The sequence below is a fragment of the Diabrotica undecimpunctata genome, chromosome 6 (assembly GCF_040954645.1).
Source record: "Diabrotica undecimpunctata isolate CICGRU chromosome 6, icDiaUnde3, whole genome shotgun sequence".
In the NCBI taxonomy this organism is placed as follows: Eukaryota; Metazoa; Arthropoda; class Insecta; order Coleoptera; family Chrysomelidae; genus Diabrotica; species Diabrotica undecimpunctata.
In genome coordinates, this window is record NC_092808.1 from 18867764 (window position 1) to 18885742 (window position 17979).

At 30.4% G+C, this 17979-nt stretch overlaps 2 protein-coding genes across 2 annotated transcripts; one reads left to right on the forward strand and one right to left on the reverse strand.

The window, feature by feature from the left end:
- Window positions 1-348: 348 nt before the first annotated feature.
- Window positions 349-10814, forward strand: LOC140443243 (uncharacterized). The gene is made up of 2 exons (XM_072534385.1): window positions 349-732; window positions 5751-10814. Exons 1-2 carry the CDS (start codon window positions 498-500, stop codon window positions 7319-7321), a joined length of 1806 nt encoding a protein of 601 aa, XP_072390486.1. The 5' UTR covers window positions 349-497; the 3' UTR covers window positions 7322-10814.
- A 5722-nt stretch (window positions 10815-16536) lies between these two features.
- LOC140444767 (uncharacterized) lies at window positions 16537-17811 on the reverse strand. Its single transcript, XM_072536527.1, has 3 exons — window positions 17388-17811; window positions 17212-17328; window positions 16537-17158 (listed from the first exon to the last, which is right to left on the reverse strand). Exons 1-3 carry the CDS (start codon window positions 17422-17424, stop codon window positions 16914-16916), a joined length of 399 nt encoding a protein of 132 aa, XP_072392628.1. The 5' UTR covers window positions 17425-17811; the 3' UTR covers window positions 16537-16913.
- Window positions 17812-17979: the final 168 nt, after the last annotated feature.

The window sequence follows — 17979 nt, forward strand, 5'->3', positions numbered from 1 at the left end:
ATCTTATTTATATTGAAGTTTTTTAACAATTGTTTCACATTTTAGACTGTTATCGTTAATATTTAATTAAAATTTTCTCGTCTAAGACACATTCTAAACACTATTTTATAGCTACTGTTAATAAGTGTCGGAAAATTTAAATTTGGCGCATTCGCATTTCCGGATATGTCCGCCATCAGAGGCCACTTTTTTGGTCTCCTTTTCATAACGATTAGATTCCCTCTTTTGTCTTTTTGCTCGATGGAGTTACCTTACTAGATGTTGCCAACGCTGAAAAATGACACAAGACACATTTATTTGACAGTGAAAGCAAAGACGCTTAAGCGTCTATATTGAATATTCCTTGGTGAAAGTGTGAATTGTGAAAGAAAAAACAAAAAGATCCTTGTATAGCTATATGCGACATTCGTCATTAGTTCTACATTCGTCTATCTATATTCTTTCAATATTTGATATTATTACTTACTATTGAAATACATAAAATCAAGTTTAATAAAATGGAAGTAAAACAAGAATTTAGTGAGGAGACATGTAAAGTAAAAATAGAGTATAATGACTTAGATGATGCTCTTCTAGAAGGCTTTAAATGTGAAATTAAGGAGGAATCCAATAGACAAAGTACACATGGCATATATGATTATTTAGACTTAAAGGAATATCCTACAAATACTGAAGTACACCAAGATATAAATAAACTGAACCAATTTGAAGAAAACCAAAAAACTGAAAAAGGTAAGTAAGTTAACAGTATAATTTAAAAATATAAGTTACAAGTAGTATAAACACAGTTTAATACTTAAAATAATCAATAGGTAAACTGGGGTATAAATAAACTACTGTAAATGTATGAATGATAACTGAATCACATATTAAATGTGAAAAATGCACACCATGTTTGGCATAGTATGTTTCTGAAACAAACAAATTAAGAAGCTTATTTGCCTGACCTATCCTTAACTTTACCCTGTTGAAGTATGAAAATATTAACCCTAGACATGGGGTAACAGACAACATTAATGGTAACTCAAAAAGGGCTTTGAGCAAACATAAAAGAAATATAAACAAAACTTGAAATACATTTTGAACAGATTTTATTTCGATGAGCACTGCATATTTGTTTACTACACTTAAATAAGTAGGTCATGGTCATGTTTCTCTATGCTGATGGACACATGTTGCAGTAACAGCATCCTCTTTGGGACTCTGGACATTCCTGTAACGCATTTCTGTCTTTTGATTTTTTTGATACTTTATCACATACCAGAAAAGGTAGTATTGAACATGGTGTCGGTATCCAAGTAATGCTTTTAGTTATTCCAAACTTGTTTCGGAAATAAATCTAGACTCCCTATTGTAATTTTGTGTTTTTATTAAATTATTCTACTGTTATATTCAAAACATTGTCAGAGAAAAATATTTGAAAGATGCATACTGGATTAAGTATATCTCGTAATTGCGATGTAGGTCCTGGTTTTAATATTCTTTGAAGAAGTTTTACTTTTCCCTGTGCATGGTTGTTACATTCATACCCATTTTTTCCATATAATTTGTCTTTAGCTGGGGTAACCACAAAGGTAGGTATTTATCTGAAAAATAAAAATAGTTATACCTCACATGCAAAATATATAACCTACCAAACACATGTTATTTCTTCTAAAGTTGTGTCATCCTCTCATCTATTCCCGGTCCCTGAGGAAATTTTCCCCTCTTCTGGTCTTATCACATTGAGTTTCGAATGTTTTGAATATCTGGCTTTTCAATTTCCAAATTTTTAACAGCTGTGATACTGGGTAATGTAGACTGGGTATCCGTTTTTAGACATTAGAGGTAGATACTAATTTGGATGCTTTTATGAATATAGTTCAAAAAATTTTTATGCAACTAAAAAAAATCACAAAGGTACTTTAAAAATGATGATATACATTGTAAATCTACGCTTGATATTTTGTTTACACTGTCTATTTATATTGTTGAATATAAAGATATTTACGGGACAGAAATAATACAATTCTTTACTCACTCAATCTCGAAAAAATTGTTATAAAGAATGTGTTGAAAAAAGCGAAAATAAAACTAAAATGTCTTGGGAATTGGTAAAAGTAATTAAGGGTAATTTCAGAAATCAACGTAATTTCTGTTTAGAGGGTGACCCTCAGATGCTTTCTAATAAAATAAATCAAATTATGGCAAATTCAAAGCTAGAAGCTGTAAAGAAAACAAAGCATGAAAAAATTTTTAAAATTAATATCGAAAAGAATAATCATTGCGTGTGTCTAACTCCCATTTCAGAGAAAGAACTAAGCCACATAATAAATAACTTAAAAAAAAACATAGCTATGTTTATGATGAAATATCAACAAACTTAATTAAATTTGTTTCATCAGAGATTTCCCTTCCTCTTTCTTTTATAGCTAATGCTTCTTTCAGGTAAGCTAAATTTTGTCAAACTTTAAAACTGGGAATTTTCAAGCCACTGCATAAAAAAGGTGATGTTACTAAGATGGAGAACTATAGACCAATAAGCCTTCTTCCATCATTCTCAAAAATATTTGAAAAAGCGGTATATTCTAGACTACAAAACTTTTTTAGTACAAACAGCTTATTTAGTAGTTCGCAGCATGGTTTTCTCTCAGGGAGATCTGTTGAGACAGCTACCTATGATTTTGTATCAAAAATTTTAGAAAAACTAGGCGCAAAGATAAAAACTCTAGGTTCTTTTTTATACCTATCTAAGGCTTTTAAAGCCTAGATCATGTTCTATTCTTACAAAAATTACATGGTTGTGGAATATGTGACTGGCATTAAAATGGATAAAAATTTCTCACAGATAAGTCACAAAAAGTATGAGGTATAATAAATGTATGCAGTGTATGGTATAAAAAAATGCGGTGGTTAGTGGTTTCTTAAATGTCGTAAATTTCGCTGATGACTCAAATGCACTGTTTTTGGAAAAACATTAGAAACACTCCTCACAGTGGCAGAGCAAACTCTAAGCAATGCTAAACAGTGGTTCAGTGGAAATAGGCTGTCGACAGTTTTTGTTTACTTTAGAACCAACCAGTTATGAGAACAATTCCCAGATACAGTCAATTTTCTATCACAAAACATGGAACCTGCTAGATCAGTTAAATTTCTTGGTCTTCATATTGACAAAAACTTAGGGGGAACAAATACAACAAAACAACTGAATAGAGCCTGTTACTTATTTAGGGTATTGAAGAGGTATCTAAACCAGGGGATTTTACCAGTATTTTATCAGTGTATTATGCAAATGTTTATTATGTTATGCGATATGGAGTAATCTTCTAGGATGCTGCAGTGGATAGCTCAACTGTCTTTATAGTCCAAAAAAGGCTGTTAGGGCTAAAGACGGGAGAATCCTGGAGAGGCCGATTCAAATCACTTCTATGCCGATCTATATATTTAAATGTATTATATTCCTTTTTAAAAATGTTTCTTTGTTTTATCATCTGCTACCAAATCATGAATATAATACAAGAAGCCTTAATTTTAATTTCCCACTTCAGAGATTGTCTATAGCAGAGAGAATTCCTTTGTATGCATGTGTTACATTTTACAATAGTCTACCAGCTGACATTCAACAGAAAACACACTATAGAGCTTTTAAAAGAAAGGTTTTTCTACACCTAGTTAACATTGAGCCCTATACTGTGGCGGAGTGCCTGGTCTATCCTTCTCCCTGATTAGCATATTTAATTTGTAATGTTAATATATTTTAATCTGTGATGTCAATATATTCTTTTAATCTGTGATTAAGGTTGATCTGCACCCCTCAAAAAGACAAATTATACATTCAAAAAGTATATGTGATCACCAGACGTATTTTAACAAATTTTGAGCAAACTTCATGTTTTTGTTTATGAAGAAACTCAAAAAAACTACTTTTTTTCCAAGTACATATAAAGTGGGAAAATCAAACATAAAATTTTGTTAATTTTCTTACAGCATAAAGATATAATCTTAAAAAATACTTATGAATTTTTTGAAAATTTTTGAATATATAGTTTTGTCATAATAGGAAAAAATAATATATTCCAGCTTATAATAAAGCTACCGGTAAGAAACCGGACAAAATTTTAATAACAACATATAAAACTGGAAGTGGAAAATATTTGTAATAAAACGTTAAATATTTTTTCCTAAACATATGAAAAGTCTCGTTAAATGAGAATTATATCTTGAACTGCCGCCATCAAATTGTGTTGTAGAGAGGTGGCTCCATCTGAAACATCGGTAATATTTATCATCGATAGATAGCATTACTTTCGGCTTCGAAACGTTTCAAACGAAATGTAATACTAACAGGGTTGCCTTGTCCGCCTGTTTATTGTAATATGGCGCGTTGTCAACAATGATAACACTAATGTTTCACTAACCTTTCCTAAATCATTTTTTTATTAAAATGCGACGATTGGTTGTGGTTTCTTACCAAGGAAATCCTAAATTACAATTTATTTTTATTAACGATTTAATACTTTGTCCAGTCCTCATTGTCCAGTAAATTGTTTATGTAAGCGATCAACTGTTGGTGCGATTTTTTCCATTATGAGAAAATTAATGATAGTGCTACGAAGTAAACCCTCAACAAATGTATCCATTTTAATTTTTGATGTTCTCGTTTGTTTTGACTGAGGAGAAAACACTCCAGCATCAACTTGACGACCTTTACCAGCAATTTTCTTTATTTTGAGAGACTTAAATCTTAAAATTAAATGAGGTTAAAAATAATAATTGTTGAGTGGTACCTACAAATAACTGTGTGGTTTATTATATCGTAACCGCCGAGATCTACCTCCCATTCCTCCCACTATCTGTTTCTCTTCTCAAATCACTCCTCTATGTACTCTGTTAGGTTCAGTACTTGGCTGTGCAGGATTTGCCTGGCCTGAAGCCCTGCTTGTGGAATTAGTTTTGCGTCTAATTCCACAATAATTATTTTGAAGGAAAAGTCATCAAAAAAATAAAGTCCAGTATCACACTATGGGACAGAGCTAGAAGTACATATATACGACGTATATGCAAGGTGGAGAATATGAAGAACTAGATAAGAAATAGAAAAGTAGAATGGAACGATCATATAAGCCGAATAACAACAAATAGAGTAGTAAAGACGGCAAGAGACGGTTCCCCAATAGGAAGACCACAAAAACGATGGAACAACTACTGGAGGCCCATTGAAAAACAAACAGTCATGTCTACATAAAAATAAGAAGAAGGAAAGTGATCAAAAAATAACGCCCAATAAATGAGAATGGATCTTGGCATCGTCGATATACGTATGGGCTAACATGTACAAAGAAATGGTTGACGCTTAACATTGCTCTAAAAATCAGACATCTGCGCTGAATACAATATCTAATTGGAGCAGGTTTAAGTTAAATCTGCACAGCGCAACGCATTCTATTGACGTGAGAACTAGACTAAGGTTGATTGGAGGGTTGATGCAGTTGAGAATGCTACAAATGTTTTACCAACTGACTGGACTAAAGATGGAATATTGTGTTATTTAATAGCTACGGTTGACTTATTTTGTGTGAAAAGATTGTTTAAAAGAAAGCGGCGTCTTACGCACATACAAGACAGAAATACAGGTGTCTAAAACATATTGATTATATTATTGGCAAAACTTTGGCTGCCTGGTATTTAATTATGTTTAACTTTGTTTATTACTTTGTGTCTGTATTAATTTTTCTATTGTAGTAAATGTTTATAGTTGGTTTGTATTTTAGGTTTTACTCAGGAGGAGAAAAAAATGAAAATTGTGGAAACATTTTGTGAACATTCATCCCATAAAGAACACTATACGAGTCGACACGCCGAAGGAAAACCTGTAAATAAAAATATAAAAGTTCAGACTAGACAGGGACCTTACAAATGTGAAATTTGTTTTAAACAGTTTTCTACAACACACGGTTTGAAAAAACATTTGAGGGTGCACACTGGAGAAAAACCTTACAAGTGTGAAAGCTGTTTTAAGCAGTTTAATGATGCAAGTACTTTAAAAAAACATTTGAGATTGCACACTGGAGAAAAACCTTACAAGTGTGAAATTTGTTTTAAGAAGTTTAGCGAAGCAGGTCATTTGAGTAGACATTTAAGAGTGCACACTGGAGAAAAACCTTATAAGTGCGAAATTTGTCTTAAGCAGTTTAGTCGAAAGTGGTCCTTGAAAAATCATTTAAGAACACACACTGGAGAAGGACTTTACAAGTGCGAGATTTGTTTTAAGAAGTTTAGTCAAGAAGGTAATTTGAAAACACATTTGGGAGTGCACACTGGAGAAAAACCTTATAAGTGTGAAATTTGTTTCAAGCAGTTTACTCAAAAGTGGTCCTTGAAAAATCATTTAAGAACGCACACTGGAGAAGGACTTTACAAGTGCGAGATTTGTTTTAAGCAGTTTAGTCAAGAAGGTAATTTGAAAACACATTTGGGAGTGCACACTGGAGAAAAACCTTATAAGTGTGAAATTTGTTTCAAGCAGTTTACTCAAAAGTGGTACTTGAAAAATCATTTAAGAACGCACACTGGAGAAGAACTTTACAAGTGCGAGATTTGTTTTAAGCAGTTTAGTCAAACATGTAATTTGAAAAAACATTTGATAGTGCACACTGGAGAAAAACCTTACAAGTGTGAAGTGTGTTTTAAGAATTTTAGCGAAGCAGGTCATTTGAAAACACATTTAAGAGTGCACACTGGAGAAAAACCGTATAAGTGTGAAATTTGTTTGACGCAGTTTTCTTACAAAATTCAATTGGAAAATCATTTGAGAGTGCACACTGGAGAAAAACCTTACAAGTGTGAAATCTGTTTTAAGCGGTTTAGTGAAGCAAATAGTTTAAAAAAACATTTGAAAGTTCACACTGGAGAAAAACCTTTCAAATGTGAAGTTTGTTTTAAGAAGTTTAGCGAAGCTGGTCATTTGAAAAGACATTTGAGAGTGCACACTGGAGAAAAACCTTATAAGTGTGAAATTTGTTTTAAGCAGTTTTCTCAAAAGGAGTATTTGAAAAATCATTTTAGAACACACACTGGAGAAGAACTTTACAAATGTGAGATTTGTTTTAAGCAGTTTTGTAAAGCAGGTAATTTGAAAACGCATTTGAGATTGCACACTGGAGAAAAACCTTATAAGTGTGAAATTTGTTTTAAGCAGTTTTCTCAAAGGGATTATTTGAAAAATCATTTGAGAACACACACTGTAGAAGAACTTTACAAATGTGAGATTTGTTTTAAGCAGTTTTGTAAAGCAGGTCATTTGAAAAGACATCTGAGAGTGCACACTGGAGAAAAACCGTAAAAGTGTGAAATTTGTTTTCAGCGGTTTAGTATTGCAGTTATAGTTTCCGTGAACATATAAGAAATTTACACCTGTTACTGCTACCAATCCCTCAATTATCTTTGCGACGGGTGGCAATACTAAACCGACCGCTTTTTACGTTTTGGAACAGTTTACTACAGCCGAACTTTTCATTATTTACGGAACTATGACTCGTTAACTGCCAGTGCAAATAAATTATTCAAATTAAATTATCTACACAATGCTTCGTATTAAAAAAATTGCTGACGAATTAGTTTATTAATCTGAAATTAAGTCTTTTAGAATCAATTATAAACGATCATAATCAATGTGCTCATTCCATGAATTTTATGGAGTTATCTGTTTTATATTGGTTTTACTTTAAACAAAATGAACTTCCGATAATGAAACTTTCTATCTGTAAATAAAAGAAAATTAAAAAATCATTGTCATGTGCATTTTTTTCTTTTGTAGAGTTTCGTTCTGTATCTTTATAAATTACTATAATCTATTATTTACAAATATCCCAAACATTGTTAATTGTTTATATAAACTTTTAAAACAAAATGATGTTTGGCACTGTGATGAGGAATGTCAATTATCTTTTGACACTTAAGGCTGTTTTATCGGTGCACCGAAACCTAGGGTCTGTGTTTTCTCTAGTATTTACCGACAGAATGTCTCGAAATTTGGACACGTTATTCGAAATTATGTTGCCTTTAAAATGATGGTTTTACTTTTTTTATTTTTTTGAAACTTCTGTTGAAAAATTGGATTATACTGTTTAACGTTCTATTATAACCAAACTTTTTACGCCCATCACTTGAAAGAGTTTTTTTTCTGTAATCGTTTATTTGTGTTTCACCTTTCTGTGTCCAGTAATAATCGAGAAAAGCGTTTTCCAACTTTGAAGAAAATTGCTAAAAAATACTAAAATCTAATAGTGAAACGTGTTACCCATCATTGGCGCTTAGTTTCATCGTTATCGAATTCGTGACGTCAAATCTCATGAACGTACGGTCAGTTAGTTCGTGTTAAAACTAATTTGAATGGAGAATAATGTATTTGTTGTCATTAAACTACCCGTCGGCCGGCGGCATTGAGTAAAGATGGCCTGGCGTAAGCAGTGTAGAAAATTATTATATTAACAGTAAATACACTTAGTTTTAAGATTACTGCAACACACTAAAACATTTTAATACAAAATTATATATTCTAAATTTGAAACTTACCACTTTTAGAGCATTAATAATAAAAACGTCCCGCCATTATTTCTTGTTCAAAATAATCTATGTTATATGAAAGCTTATTAACTTTCTACAGACTATTTGGTTGTTTTGGCATAATACAATCACAATACACGACAATAATTAGTTTTCAAAGCTGTTAATCTAAATTTAATATGTATTTTACCACACGCCATCAACACCATAAACAATTTTACCACACGCTGAACTGTCAAAAAAATTTGAAGTATTCCCATATCAGTTGCGTACAATTGTCTAATATATTTAATTAAAGTTATTATTTTGTGGAATATTAGACAAAGAGTTATTTCATAAAATTTATATTAGTAATAATAACAAATGTTTTTGGTTATTTAATCAATATAATTCTAAAATTCCCAATATAATGATGATTACATTTTTCTGATTATTATACCATGTTGACGCCTATGAAAGATCGAGCAGTTCCGTATGGGTTTCGTATTATTAGCTGTGTTAGGAAAATTTGAACTCAAGGTTGACGTTCTGGAAATTTTAAATATAAGTGACGTCACTTTATATAAATTGTGACGTGCAAGCATTTTTATATGAAAAATGCTAACCTTTGCCGACGCCGAAAAGTAACACAGTACACAATGACTGTGAAAGTTCTAAGATCCTCAGTGATGTTCTTTGGGAGGGATTATCCCTTTTTCGAGGTATTTTTGAAGCAAATGGGATAAAGGGATTTTTCTATCAAAATGAGGGATATTATCATATTAAGCAAAATAACTTATTTCAGTACTTATTTAATTAATATCTACACCCTGTGACATCTATCGGCAAAACCTGTATGTAATTTAGATTTAAATGGAGATTTCTATCTGGGTTAGAGTTTTTTAAGTTGAGTTCTTAGCATAAAGTGACCACAGGTCCCGATTTTACCAGGACAGACCCGCGTCCCGCCAATTTTGTAAAATGTCTCGCTTTTTAGAAAATATCTACATTTCTTATTGTAAATGTACTGTAAAAATATATTACCTATTATTATGCTGAATATAAAGAATACAAAAAATAAACTAAATTGGCCAATATTTACTCGTAGAGGTAGAGCAATAGTCGCCACAAAGTAACAGTCAATACGGCAAAATTTAATACCTACCCTCTTTTAGTAGTTTTTGTACTAATTTTTTTATGTATTTCTAGTATTTATCCACAGAATAACAGATTAGTAAAAAAAGAGAATGCAAATTTAATGAAGGGCTAAGCATGAAAATCCCATTTATTAAAAAAACAAATGCTGAATTTTTGGTCTAACATGGTGGATATTACTAAACATCTAGCGACGAAGAGGCACACAAGATTTTAGAATAATGCCGCTTCCTTGTCTAAAATGTAACAGTTTTTTCGCAGTGCTAACTTTAGCAACACAGTAAAACAGGTAGCATTAGCGGAAGGGCTACTTGCTTTTACTGCTAAACCACAATCAAAGTTGCAGATCAATAGAGTATGTCGCAAATATTCAAACTTACAGGACAAAAAATTTGCATGTGCAAGGACAAAAACCGAAGCAATTATTTGTAATGTTTCTTCACCATATAAGTATTCGTTTTCATAATTGCAGCAAAAATTAGAAAAATTGAAATCGGGAAGCACAGAAGTCAGGACAGATTGTATTGTGGTAAATATATAGGGAAATACAGAAGGCCATTTAGGGACTTATAGCAAATTTTATATAAATAGCAGCAATATTGAGAACTGAGAGCACTGTATAAAAAATTTACTTGAGAGTGTTTTGTTATATATCTATTCAGTCTTTTTTAAGTTATTCTTCTTTTACAATGTATAGTGATAATGCGAAGTCAGTAAAAAAAGCTAAGTATGAAACAAAGAAAAAAGACAAAAATTTTCATGACTGACACAAGAGGATTTTAAATATTGGGTTGTGCCAGTACTAACAAGCAAAACAAATGCAAATGTATTGCTTGTAATAAAGTTTTAAGTTGTGGAAAGACGGAATTAAACAGACATTTATTAACCAGCCTTCATAATACAAGTATGAAATTAAGAAAAATAACAGCAAAAATTGATACATTTATGACAAATAAAACCGAATTACCGAATTTGCCAAATAAAAAGAGCACGAAAACCAAGTAAAATCTGCAGAACTATTATTAGCAGCGTTTATTACTGACCACAACATAGCGTTTCAAGTAGTAGACCACTTAATTCCAGTGATCAAAAAAATTGGCTCTGATTCCAAAATATTAAAGGTTATTCAATTAAAACGCAAAAAATGCACAGCAGTGATTTCCAATGTCTTAACATTAAAAGAAACAAATGAATTAGTAGCTATTTTAAAAGAGATAAGCATTTATTGATTTTTAAATATTTGATTTTAAAACTAGGTTTATTTTCAGAACAATTTTTCGATCCTATGCGATGAAAGTACAGATATAAGTACAGAAAAACTTCTGTGCATTGCAGTACAATATATGGATCCTGAAAACAACTTCATTGTGTGCCGGTTATTGGAACTGCTACATATCGATGCTAAACATCAGAGCTGTAAAAGATACTTTTTAAAAGTATCTAGATACTTTTAAGATACTTGAGGCAAAAAGTATCTTAAGATACTAAGTATCTAAGATACTTTTTTGTGAAAGTATCTAAAGATACAAAATACCGGAAAAGTATTTAGAGTAAAAATATCTTAGATACTTTCAAGTATCTAAGATACTTTTGAGTATCTAAGATACTTTTAAGTATCTAAGATACTTTTAAGTATGTAAGATACTTTTATGTATCAAAGATACTTTGATGCTTTTCTAGTACCTAAGATACTTAGATACTTTTGTAGTAACTAAGATACTTTTAGGGTATAATATAAAGGTACTCGGTACTCTACTACTCTACAGTAGATTGTCGATAGTTTTATTTTAAAAACATCATTTTAACTCTTTAAATTATCATACAATTTTAGTTTAAGCCAGCAGGTACTTTGAAATGGTATACTTTGGGCTTTGGGGTAGATAAGAAATAAAAGACGTTAAGTTATTACAAACTAATAACTATGTATTGAAAACAAAAATCCAACATTAAATTTTCAAAACAATATAAAATAAACATAAATTCGTGTGTTAAAAACAGCATAAGATGCATTATGCATTAAAAACAGAACATTCAACATAATTAAATTTTTAAACACAATAGGATAGGATATAAAAAATAGTAACATTTTGGTAGCTAATAACTAGTTAGTATAACCACTAGCTTTTAGTAAAACTAAATTTTCAAAAGTATGATTAGACAAGGCATGACGTCGGGGTGAATTAATAAAAGTTTCAAAAGAAAACATTCTTTCAACAGCTGCAGAAGAAGGTAATGGCGTATTGAACTTTTTAAATAATTGTTCTATAATATTATATTTTTTTAACATTTGTATGTTGGTTTCAGAATCGGCCAAATATTGTAATAGTTGTAGCACAGCTTGACGTTTATAATCTAAATCAGTATAGCCAGTGTTTTCGTTTTACGTTTGAAGATCGGAGTATTCGGAGTTAATATCAAATTCAAAGAAGTCGTTTTGCATTTTGTTACTTTTCATTACAATAGTAACGTTATTTATACTTACATCAAATTGTTTTAATTGTTCCTCATTTTCCTTCATAATTTTTATAGCTTCTGTAATTACCAAATCCTTAATTTCACTAAGGTCATTTTCGATATTCCTGATTCCTCGAAATGCAGTAAGCCAACGTGTTTTAAATAAAGGATTACTAACTGCAGCAATTTTTGCAGATTGGTTAGTCAACTTAAGAAGTTTTTCAAATCTGGAGTTTAAAGATACTGTCAGAGCGTTCAAAATAGGTTCCACATTTAAACTTATTGGTTTTAAGCTTTTCAATTTTAACAAACAAGCTTACGATTGATGGTAGAAGGAAATCGTAGTACATATTTTGTTCGCCTTAAAGAATGTCAAGTGGCAAAGCAAACGGTTGTAGTATTTGGCATAATTCTGCTAAATAATTTAGATCAGTATCTCTGATAATGCTGCGGGCCGGCGGGCGGGATGCAAAGAACAATACACATCGTCTCTACCGCTACGGCCGGCGCGACAGGTCGAAGCTTGTCGGATCATGAAAAGTATCTATTTCTCAGGTACTGAGTAAGTATCTAAGATACTTTTTTGTATCTAAGATACTTTTTTGTATCTAAGATACTTTTTTGTGTCTAAGATAATTTTAGTATCTCAAGATACTTTTAAAGATAAAAGATACTATAATAGATACTTTTAAGAAGTATCTAAAGTAAAAGTAACTTTTAAATGAACCAAAAAGTATCTTAAATAAAAGTATCTAAGATACTTTTAGTATCTTAGATACTTTTTTATCTTTTTACTAAAGATACTTTCAGCTCTGCTAAACATGGAACAGCGGGAAATATTTATAATACATTTAAGAACTATATGTTGTCCAAGGGGGTTGGATTGTGATGGAGCTGCAGTTATGATAGTTAAACATAATGCATTTTTTCAAAATTGCAATTAGGTGCTCCTCACGTAATTCTGTTACGCTGCATCTGCCATTCTGCAGCTCTTGTAGACAATAAAGGTTGTGAAAAACTTCCAAATGAATTAGAAGATATTATGAGGAATATTTATTCATACATTGGGGCAAGTTCTAAAAGATGCGATCAATTAAAAGAAATGCAGGATTTTTTCCATTTAAAACATTATAAAATATTAAAATTTTCAGGAACTCGTTGTCTTTCAACTCACCAGTGTGTTGAAAGAATTTTATTAAATTGGGATGTTTTAACATCTTATTTTGAAATTGCTTCATATGAAGATGGAATAAATAGTGCCACTATAATATTGCAAGACTTAAAGACCCAGTGACAAAGTGCTATTTTCAATTTTTAAAATATAGTTTAAACTTCATGAACCAATTTAATGCATTATTTCAGTCAAAAAATATATTAATATACACTTTGCAAAAAGAAAGCAATAGGTTATTAATGCAGTTCTGTAAAAATTTTATTAAACCTGAAATATTATCAGAAACTTTAAAAATACAAATTTTACATCCACATAATTATTTGGATCTTGAAAATATATTTATTGGAAGTGAGTCTGCACAAACGTTACAAACTTTAAATGACATGAAACAAAAAGAAATTAAATTAAACATCGTAATTTTTTATATTACAGTAGTACATGAAAGTTTCAAAAGGTTACCAATAAATAACCCAATGAATTTGAATTTATCCTACCTACAATTGCATTTGCTAAAATAGAAAGCATCTATTAGAGCTACCCAATTTAATTAACCATTAATTATTGACAAGAAAAAATGTATTTTTGATAACAGTAATTGTGGTTTATTCCCAAAAATATAAAATTTCAGCATAACCAGTTTTAGTTTACCAACATTTTTTCATGTTATACGTTATTGTACATACTTTTTATTATATACATTTTTTATATTTCATGTTTTCAATTAAATCTTTTAAAAATTACGAAAGATGTATTATTTATCCTTTGGTTTAATTTGATACATTATTATGACAATGTATAGAAATGTGTGTTCGCTGCGCCATCTCGCGATAAACGAAGATACTTATTGGGGAGGGATATTCCAATAAAAAGTGGGATAAATTTTGGATAACAGAGGAAGTTCCTCTGTATACTCGGTTCGCTATCTCCAGTAGAGCGTTACACGTTAAGAAAATAACATTGCGGAGATAGGGCCATGTATTTCTTATGGACGATAGAAGCACAGCGAAGGCACGATGAACACAAGCACGATTCAGGGTTGTATAATTTGTATTTTCGTTTCCACAGACATGAATTAAATTAGGTAATGTTTTTTAACGTAATTTACCAAAAGGGTCCATTCGAAACAAGAGATGAAAAGTAGGGAAAATGATTTTAATTAAATAAATAGTATTTACAAAAGATAATTTTATTTTAATTATAGTAACGACAGTTTATTTGTTTTTCGGTAAGAATACCATATACCATGAATCATAGAAATCAGTAGAAAATATTGCTTAGTTAAATCACAGAATACTCCATCCCAATTGGATGTTGGGATGGAGTATTCTGTGGTTAAATCATGCGCTTTGCCGGCTATTAAAGATTTAAAAGCAAATAAACAGGAGCGGCTAAATGTAGCATACGAATTCAACGTTGCCAAGTTGGCTAGAAAAAGAATAGCGCGAATTTCAAAATTTAGGATTGAAGTTTCTGATATCAGTGGTAAACCAATAAACTTACTCGCATATTTAGCGAATAAGTTGCTTATAATTAAGATATTTTTAATCGTCTGAAGCTAATTATTTGTTAATATAGGAGACAACATTCACACAGTTATATTTTTTAAGAAATAAATGAGAAGTTGAAACTGATTATTTTAATTAATTGTTGAAATTTTGAATGTTGTTTGTAAAGATAAAATATTATAATAAGGAACAATTTGTGTTTCGCGTTCTAAATATGACAAAAACAAGTGAATTATTTTAGTAAGTTATCAATCACTCTGTATTAGGAATTAAAAGAAAACAACGGTAAAAAATAAGTTTATTTATATCTACATACAGTATACAAAATATATCGATCGTGAAATTGCAAAAGTTCGTGTTAATTTAATATATTGCAAAAAAAAAAGAAAGATTTGTATTTCACTATTTTTAAAATATTCGACAACGTCAATGTAAACTTAAAAATAATTATGATCATTTTCAGTACTCCGTGAAATAAATTGAGATTGTCCAAGTATACATTCTTTTATATTTACAATTTATTTTACAGTGGGTTTGCTTATATATCTTTAGAATTCATAACTTGTTTCTTTTTTTTTTCGTGGAATAAAATGTTAGCTGCTTTTTAATTTTTTTATTATGATGCTCTACATTAATAATTGTTGTAGGTGAAAACTTTTTGATTGTATTTAGGTTACATTCAACCATAGTATTTTCATTTATTTCATACAACATGTTTTAAATTGTCTGCATTTTCAATTAATTCTAGATTGTGTTGTAGTTTAGAAACTTCTATTGTAGCATGTTTTCTCAACTGTTGAATATTGTCAGTAATATTATCATTATTTTGTGACAGCGTTTTTAAATGGTCTATAATTTCTACAATATCATCATTGTCACTACTACCTAAATTTATATTTCGTTCAAGCAACTTCTGTCTTAAAGTTGAAGCAACACTATGTATGTGTTTACATATTGTATGTTTTATAGAAAAATCTATACCTACAATTACAACTAAACGAATGAATACATACATGACATTCAGAGCATGTTAGGTGACAGCATGGTTCTCCATTTTTTGCCACTTCATAACTTTTTATACTTACTGTAAGTAGTACTGCCTAATTCTGATACATACCACATATTACTACTATTTATATTTTCAATTATTTTAATTTGATTAATTTCTTTTATTGCAGTTCTATTTTTTTTGTTGATAAGCTGTATATGTGATGAATTTTTTCCTTTTACTTTTTTTAAGATTCGCTTACAACATTACAACAACATTATCTCTAATGAATTTATTAAGTGCATCAAGTCCTTTGTCTAACCTTTTTACCATCTAAATACACATATTTTATAATTTTATGCATGCTCTCTAATCTCATGTTTATATTAATTCCTGCATTTTGACGGTATGAATAAGCCCATAGTTGAAAATTTCTAGCATAAGTATTCAAGAAATATTCACCAAAATTTATTGTTTCTCCATCTTCAAATGTTTGCTCGATAAAATTTGATAACAGTTTCTGAAATTCTTCTTTATCTGTTACAGTATGTAAAATTTTTAAAGACTGGTATACTATTTTTCTTTTTTCTAAATTACTAATTTTGGACATATTCAATTGCCAAGCTCTGTCTACGTGCCATGCACAATACAATTGCATATTAACTTCACCCATAATTGACCTCCAAGCATTATAGAAAATATGCGTTATATCTGTCAGAAATACATTTGGTGTTAAGACTCCTATTTTATTTTTAATTGTTTGAAAAAATAGTTCAAATATAAGAGTGTCTTTTCTATTTGTTAATAAACTGCACCAGGAAACCCTTCACCCCACTCATCGACAACTACAAGAGTTGTGATACATTCATAAGTATAACGCAGAAATCATCTTTTTTTAAGAAAGAGTTTTCATCCACTTCACCTTGTGCTTTATATAATAGAACTGGATAATGTCTAAATTCATGCATTCTTGTACATACATATCATTTTTGGTAAGCAAATCTATACGCTTTAGTTTTTCATCATTAAAATTATTTCTGTTATTATCAAGATTTCTAAAAAATAATAAGTGTATGCAATTAACTTCATATACATAATAATTTAATAAAATAGTTTACCTTGTTACACTTACACCACTATTTAACTTTTGTGCGATGTTGGCTCTTTCTACCTTTGGTATTGACAAATGTTGAATATCAACGCTATGACCATAATGTGTCTTATCAAAGATTGCCTTTACTCTAGAATTAGTTTCATTCTTTATAAGTTTGATCTGACTAGTACAAGCAACATTAATTTTCTTAGATCCTTGACACTTCTTCGTTCTTTTCCGAATGTGGGAAACTTCACGACTTTTTCCTGCAAAATTAAAAATAAACAAACCAAAAATATTATTTTGTTTACAAGAATACCTGATCTACTACAATCATAATATACATCTTTAACGGAAACTGAAAAAACTAAACCACGAGGACAAATGTATTCTGCGTTGGAAACACTTTGAAAGTTTCTTAACCAAATCTGAAAGTCTAAAAAAAATAATGTAAGTACCTAATGATATTTAGAAAGTAAATGGATTCATACTGACCTTCAATTGTAGAGAATTCGTACATCTTTCGTTCCATTTTAAAATTATGACAATCCTCTAGGTGCCGTACTAATTCTAGTCGTAGCCTAAAAGAAATATTGCATCCCTCTAAACACTTAAACGATGTCACATTTTTATCATAAAATATTATTTGTGCATTTAGCCATGAATTTCCTTTAAATGTCTATTCAGATTACTCTGGCTTGAATAAACTTTTGAACATTCTTTGCACATTACAACCATAATTATCTTCAACCGAAAAAAAAACCGCACATAAACGATAAACCAAAAAAATAAAGAATTGATGAATTGATATACTTTGTAATCTTTTAAATATCTTTTCTATACTGTATCTATGGTTATGCTAATCTCTGTGACTAGCCAACTTGGCAACGTTGGATTCGTCTGCTACATTTAGCCGCTCCTCAAATAAACGGACCGCTTGGAATGCATATATCTAATTATTACTAATTGCAACTTAAAATAATACGGTATACGGTGTGTGTATGTCAGCGATTTTATGTCATGTCATTCTCTGAGACTACATAATGATGATAAGGCTTTGTGGTTCTTCAGTTGTTATTCTGACTTT

Bases quoted from the DNA above. Each gene is read 5' to 3' on its own strand.
- LOC140443243 (XM_072534385.1), top strand. From the start codon at position 498: ATGGAAGTAAAACAAGAATTTAGTGAGGAGACATGTAAAGTAAAAATA. The intron at 733-5,750 runs GTAAGTAAGTTA...TTTGTATTTTAG, and splicing joins AAACCAAAAAACTGAAAAAG to GTTTTACTCAGGAGGAGAAA.
- LOC140444767 (XM_072536527.1), bottom strand. From the start codon at position 17,424: ATGGAACGAAAGATGTACGAATTCTCTACAATTGAAG. The intron at 17,329-17,387 runs GTCAGTATGAAT...TATTTTTTTTAG, and splicing joins CGAATTCTCTACAATTGAAG to ACTTTCAGATTTGGTTAAGA. The intron at 17,159-17,211 runs GTATTCTTGTAA...TTAATTTTGCAG, and splicing joins TTATGATTGTAGTAGATCAG to GAAAAAGTCGTGAAGTTTCC.